Source organism: Dreissena polymorpha, chromosome 13 (genome assembly GCF_020536995.1).
Source record: "Dreissena polymorpha isolate Duluth1 chromosome 13, UMN_Dpol_1.0, whole genome shotgun sequence".
NCBI classification, from domain to species: Eukaryota; Metazoa; Mollusca; class Bivalvia; order Myida; family Dreissenidae; genus Dreissena; species Dreissena polymorpha.
In genome coordinates, this window is record NC_068367.1 from 54,728,300 (window position 1) to 54,735,610 (window position 7,311).

General features: G+C 36.0%; 1 protein-coding gene across 1 annotated transcript; it reads left to right on the forward strand.

Annotated features, from left to right (window-relative positions):
• The first annotated feature begins 211 nt into the window (after window positions 1–211).
• Window positions 212–3,105, forward strand: LOC127856056 (carboxypeptidase N subunit 2-like). Its single transcript, XM_052392042.1, has 2 exons — window positions 212–284; window positions 1,660–3,105. The coding sequence occupies exons 1-2, from the start codon at window positions 264–266 to the stop codon at window positions 3,016–3,018; spliced, it is 1,380 nt and encodes a 459-aa protein (XP_052248002.1). The 5' UTR covers window positions 212–263; the 3' UTR covers window positions 3,019–3,105.
• The last annotated feature ends 4,206 nt before the right edge of the window (window positions 3,106–7,311 follow it).

A 7,311-nucleotide genomic window follows, 5' to 3' on the forward strand; every position in this document is an offset into this window, starting at 1 on the left:
GATACAAACAATCTTTTACGCCTTATGTTATTTGAACCTGCCAAGTCTGATCACGATTGGCTATTTAACTGGAGTAAAACTGGCAAACTTGTTTGTCTTTCCCCAAAAAGTAACACAACTTTAAGAAGATAGTATTTCGCACTTTAAATACATATACATTAACAGATAAGAAGATCTTTAAATAAGGCGGTCTTTATCTTAAATTGCCACTAGAGCAACTGCCATTACCTGCTACGTTCTCACGTTCTTATTCTGACCGACGAATGGCGTTTGCATACTTCGCAGTAAGTGTGTACATACATTTACATAAGATTATTTTTAATTCTACTTCGTGCATGAGCCTTTTTTGTCTGAACGGTACGCACATGGTGTCCATGTAGTTTGTACTGAAACTTATCATTATGTTACCTTATAACTTTTTCTTATTTGTCTATAAATGTTACATAATTATTATCCCCTTCGAAGACACGGGGTTATATTGCTTTTCGTTTGGTTGGTAGGTCAATCCGTAGATAAGGACATCGGTTCGTAGGCTATTCGTTTCAGAACGATGTCGGAAAAAATCCTTCTACGTGCAACAATCCAAAGTGTTATGATGGATACCCGAGAGGAAAGGAAGAATCCTATCGATATTAAGTTCAATAGGTTAAACGTTTAGGTTGCAGGGCTAGTCACAAACAGTGTTTTCGAAGGTGCTTTTACCTACGACCAGGGGCTTGCAAATTGAAATGAAATCGAAACAAGAATCATATCAAGTAGTCATTTAAAGTACCGCTGATGTATATTTGTATGAGATAATTGGAAATCTATTATATCCTCCTGGGCAACAAAGTAAATGAGACATCCTAGAATAACTGGAATCACCGGGGACGTCTTTCCATAAGTCTTTCTGTCCGTAGACGAAAATATGGTGCGCAGGTTTTTTTTCTGACTTAAGTTTTAGTTACTTGTGATATGCATGTTTGACTCTTAGTATCCTAAGTTATAACAACAGAAATAATGTCCCTTTACGAGATAGACTTACTTGTAAGAAAAGAAAGCTGATTTTGAGGTCAACGGATGAAAGATCAATGTCGCAGGAATTTGACACACACAAAACTGTTTCCGCACGATATCTGGAGTACGCTTTGGAGCATGATCATGGGTATAGCTATTTCTTGGGCGAATCGGAAGACGCTTATTGATATTAAAATCACCAGATCAAATGTAAAGGTCGCATGGACTTGTATCAGGAAACTTGTGGCGGAAGTATATTTTGAGAATGATGTGATCATGCGATTTGCTACAGTGGGTACACAAATACGCAAATGTGATTTTGAAGTTACCTGGTAAAGGTTAAGGTCACATGAGTGCGTTTGAGATTTATTTTTTAATATATTGTGAATCTTTCACAATTCATTCGCAGCTAAAGAGAATCAATAGGATTACGTTATTGCCTAAACATGTGCTTATGTTCGAACGTTGTTGGGTCATTGGGTATACACAAAATGTCACGTGAGTGGATTAACCAATCTGAACGCAGCGTTAAACAGAACATGTACACACTTGTTTTAAGCGATTCTCCGTAAGTAATACATATGTGTGTTTAATGTATGTAAAAATATATTGAATTGACACGATTATCATGTTTTCATGTTTTGTTTTTATTTTCCTCTTCAGTGTCTAGGGCTGGTTTTGCTGATCACGGCTACAACAAATGTTAAAAGCTTTCTTTTGGACACCGTCCAAGTGGAACCATGTCAGTACACCAGCAGCGACGTAACGTGCACGTCGCGTGGTCTTAATCAGGTCCCTGTGTTCAATGTATCTGGTGGACCATGCGGCTACTTGTTCAGAGTTGATGTCAGCAACAATGCAATCACGCGTGTTAATGATGACGCATTCGCTGCATTCCAGAACTGCTCGAATTTGATAATTTCACTGGCAGTCAATAATATTTCCCACATAAGCGATTTTGCGTTTCGAGGAATTGAAGGAAGTACGACGCATCTTAACTTATCGGATAATGATTTCGACACAATTCCAAATGCAGTAGGTACACTGCTCAAGTTGAGTAAACTCGAAATGTTAAATAACCCATTGGTAACATTTGATCCACATGTACTTGCGAATATTGGACGCACCTTAAACACGTTATATATAAGTATGGGTTCCCTGCTGCACTGGCCGGCAGAATTGTATTTCCTGCGGGAGCTGAAGACTTTGTACATTTCAAACATGAACTTTGAGCACATTAACACAGACGCCTTTCAAGGACTTTCCAAAGTTCAATACCTCACTATTGACCACAGCCAATTACTTACAGTTTCCTCTGCGGTCTGCCAACTAACGAATTTATATATACTGGCATTAAAAAATAATTATAATTTTCACAACAGCTTAAATAATGTTTTCGATAGGTGTTCTACGAAAAAATTGAACATTGGGCATCTAATATTTATAAATAATAACGTGGATTTCTTTCCAAACATACATGCGATGATTGAATCGGTATACGGTATTCACATGGAAAACAACAACATGCAATTTATGGACAAAGATACACTATCGTACGACAATAGAACTAATGGAATTTCACTCGCTTATAATACTTTCACCCGTGTTCCAACCGGTCTGTACCTTTTTGAAAATTTACTCTACCTTACTTTGAGCTACAACAAAATTACATACGTACACGACACCGATCTAGCAGGTTTGCGCATGTTGCGCACGCTTTCACTTAATGGAAATCCAATTCGGTTTATAACTAAAAATTCATTCGCAGACAACACCATTCTCGCAACTATCGATTTATCCAACACTCTCCTTACACAAATTCCGGAAGCTGTTACATCGATATCGTCACTAAACTCGCTGGATTTATCAGAGTTAAATATTGGATGCACGTGCAAAATGAGTAACCTGAAAAGTTGGAACATAACCAATGTCCATTTTGGTCAAGCTAAATGCTACCAGACTGATGAACTAATTGAAGATTTCCTTGAAAGCTACATAGACACAGGACGATGTACAATCTAAAAATAACTCATGGTTGTGCTAAGCACGAACTGTATTTGTTGAATTATTCGATATGCAAAACCGCTAATATGATATGCCTACATTAGTGTAAATAAAAAAAAGAATAAATTGAAATAAATGTTATTGTATTATGTATTGTAGATGAATTTGGAATGAAATGCATATTTTATGTACGTATTACCATTCTCAACGTCAAGCGGCTTTGTAGAAATCCTTAAAATTATGGTTTTGAATTTTTAGTACGAAGTATTTGTTCTAGTACCATATTTGATTCTAAGACGTATTCTTATTTTAAATGCTAAAGAAAACGGTAATATTTCACACATATTCTATAATGTCATTATTGTTAAATAACTGCAAAAACCATAACCTTTGCATAATGAACAAAAGAAATTATACATTATACATAGACTAACCAGAAACATAGCAAGTTGATATGGGTATCGAGCAAATATTTCGTCGTTATCGAGTCATTAAAGCTATTTTGGTAACTTTCACCGCACAGGTACCAGATGTGCTATTGTATATTAGGTATTTTAGAAAACAAAGATTCCATCAATACACCTCTTTAAAATGAAATAACATCTTACATATGGGTTTAAACGGAACATTTTGCTATTTACGCTCAATAGAGTGTCGTGCGTCGTTGGGACACAGATTATAATTCGTATACCTATAAATCGATTTTTACAATTTAACTTCCTGCAATTCAACTCAACGTTGCACACGACCATGAATCTTGGCAATGACACAGCACTTACCTTTTTGCTTCTATATTTCTATGCACATGTGGCAATCAAATTTTCTAATAGCGTATGTCATTATACATTGCCGTTTGTAGAGTTGGAATGCCATGCATCACAGCGTTTTTCACATTGATTGCCGTTTGTCACCCTCCAAGTTGCCTTTAAAGTGGTATGTCGGATTCCTTGAGTTTAACCTTTGAAAATAATTTACCGATAAAAAGCCCGGTAAACCAATTTATAAATCTCCAATAGGGATTACGCTTAAAATCATAAGTTGTACTTCCGCAGATACATTAATTGACTGAAAACTTTCAAAATGGAGCCTAGACAGGTGAGTCGGTTTGGGTTTTCACATATATGCTCATTTGGAGACCATTTCTCCCAAAAAGCTCAATGCTATTCGACCACACAAACATTATATATTGTAAATGTGTACTTAGTATATATTATTATTTTTTGAATCCGTCCTGAAATCGCTTTCCTGGTGCTGACCTAGATAAACAATGTGGGTAGCATTTCGTATGTTCATCAACATTATTGATGGATATGGTAACATTTATTAAATCTGAAAGAGCGAATTAAGCCTTAGTCACAACCGGCTTGTCTAAACCATGGGTAGAGAATTTTGTAAAAACGGCGTGGCGAACGCACTGTGACTGTGCATCTTTTCCTGGATCGTAAGGCAGGCGCAACCAGCGCAATAAACGTATGCGTACAAGGTTAAAATGATGCGTCGATCATGGATAAAAAGCCCTTCGTAAGGTCACCTTATGCACATTCGTTCAACCTACGCCCAACACATGTCGTTTAATCACGAATAGACCAAACTATTTGAAGAAGTTCATTCAAAAATACGGGATCAACACAATGAGATTACGATTGTCGCACGTTAACATCACGTAAATCCCTTCCTTTTGTGATTGCAAAGAAATGGGCATCGGCGTTTAAAAAAATAAATACGCAATCATTGTCGCGAAAACTCGTGCTAGAAGGTTGATCCAAAAAGTTGCCCTTACGTCATTACCCTTACGTCATTTTTTGTAAGTATAGACTTTAAGTTAAAAGTGCTAAAATATATTGTCGAGCACCATTCAACAACATCTTTATTTGTTTAAATGCAAGCGTTAAGAATGTTTACTCGTGAAATAAAGACAACAAATAGCTTAGGTGTATTTATAAATATACATTTTAAATCATACAGTACAAGAGATTGCCAAGAATATACATTCATGTACATGCACAATTATAAGTCTATTAAACATTTATAAAATGCTGGTATAATGTTTTGCATCATCTTTGCAGGCAACCCTCCACGTAAAAATACACGTTCTATATATGTATAAAGTTTCATTCTGTAGTATGGTAACACAACTTGTTGGAGGAAATGTGTTGTGTGATATTTTGACACTTGCGAATATGATAAATGCTACACGCTAATCTTCGTGCATCGAAAGAACAGAACAAGCGATACGTCATGGCGAATTTCGTTCGCAAATTCGTTATTATCAATTTCGTGTCCTAGTGTGGGAAGTTACTTTAACATTGCATGATGAATTATGAAGTTACATTCCGACAAACTCAGACGCGAGCACATACATATAACCATTATAACAGCCTAATCTAGCCTCCTGCTAGCGGGATCTACATTAAACGGTCCCAGTGGGATTCGAATGCATGGCCACACAAATACTAAAATTGTAGTGCCAACTTATCACAAAATTCACCCGTTCGAAGGTCTTTTTTAAATTTATCTATTACGGATGTTTAAACGTGTAGTAAAAATGGGCATAAAATAATGAAGTTAAAAATAGGATGGAATCATTTAGATAACTGCCTTAACAAATATTCATCGAAATCCAATGATCGCACAATATGCGAGATCTGAATTTCATGATTCAAGGGCCATAATTCAAAAGTACCTTAGATGATTATCGAGCTTTGTTGGAAATATATCCACATACACAGTGTCGCCATGTTTGATGATGGTACTAGTTAAACCATTTTAGTTAAAGAGCGGAAAGATAATTCGGAATTTTATTAAATTCAAGAGTTATAATTCAGAAGTGCTGCAGGCAATCTGCTTGATCTATCGATTTCATCGGTTATTATGCCTTCAAACATTATCAACAATGTTCAGCCATTTTCAAGATGGTATTTGTTTTCAACTTAAGCAGATAACAATGTTCTTTATGCAATCTGTCCATCGCAAATGTTTCCATTATACGAACGCCTCCGGAAAACTGAAGTTTGAATCACAACCCGGTCATGCACAAAATGTGTGTTAGTGATTGTCCTTGTCTACGGACAATACTACCAAAATCTAGTTCACTTTAGGCAGTTGTAGTCAAAATGTAGTGGAATCGTATTATGAACATACTGAACAGATCTGCTTTCTTTTTCAGTCTTTTGGACGGCTAGCACTGAAAACAATGCCGATAAGAGATATTCAAATTGTACATGGGGCGCCACCAATCTACCTTGCGAGTATGCTATCGCCTTAGCTAAGATACAGCGTTTAAAGAAAGTCGTTTAAGACAGGTATCATGCGAAAGGTTCAGCAATGACATCAATGACAAGGAAATAACACATGTGTAGAACGGCGCATTTGCATTTTTCCAGATATCATATTATATAATCATACGGCATAAACTAGACGATAACACTTCAAGGAAATACAAATTTTGCTTCGACGGTTATCGACAAAGCTGAATGATGGAACATTTTTTGGCGCTATCCAAGTTGGAGAGCATAAGCATTCTAGTTACATCACTAAAAACCCAGATTGACATGTTAATGTAAAACCTTGATAAAACGCTGTTTTAAGTTCATGTTGCTTACATGCAATACTGGCCAATAGAACTTCATTTCTTTCGACAGCTTGGGTCTTTGATGAGCAAACATATACCATTTAAACAGCCCAGTACGTTTGAATTTCATTCAATGCTTTTCATCAGATCATTGACAATTGAACGCAGTCGCTAAACTTGTCAAACACGATATCTGATTTGAAATTTGTAAGTACCTTTATCTTCTTTGTAACTAGAATTATACATGGCTAACTTTAATCTCTTTGAACACTGACAATGCATACCTTTAACTCCTGTCTTACATTTGAAGGTAACGTTGTCGATTTCTCGACACTATAAGGCAATGTTTCGAGTTATTACAAGTTATTTATAGGATCGAATACAGAAAGTAGTATACGATGTTTGACCGTTTATGAACTTGGTAGCACCAACAACACATCTCTAAATTGTGATCAACAACCTTTTTGCGTAACCCAACCGGTTTATTTTGTTAAAAGATCTTCTCCAAATTGAATGGAGATAACAATAAATCAAAGTACTGACAGTACTGGTGTGACGATGCTTTTGAGAGGATGGATATAAAAGCATCAATTTAAGTTTATCTACATCACCACAATCACCACAATTGTGTATGTTGGTACGGAAAAAAAATTTGGTACAAAAATTTTGCGAAAAAAATTTGGGTATGAAAACAAATTTGGGTACGAAAAAATATTTGGGAACAAAAAAATTGGGACCGA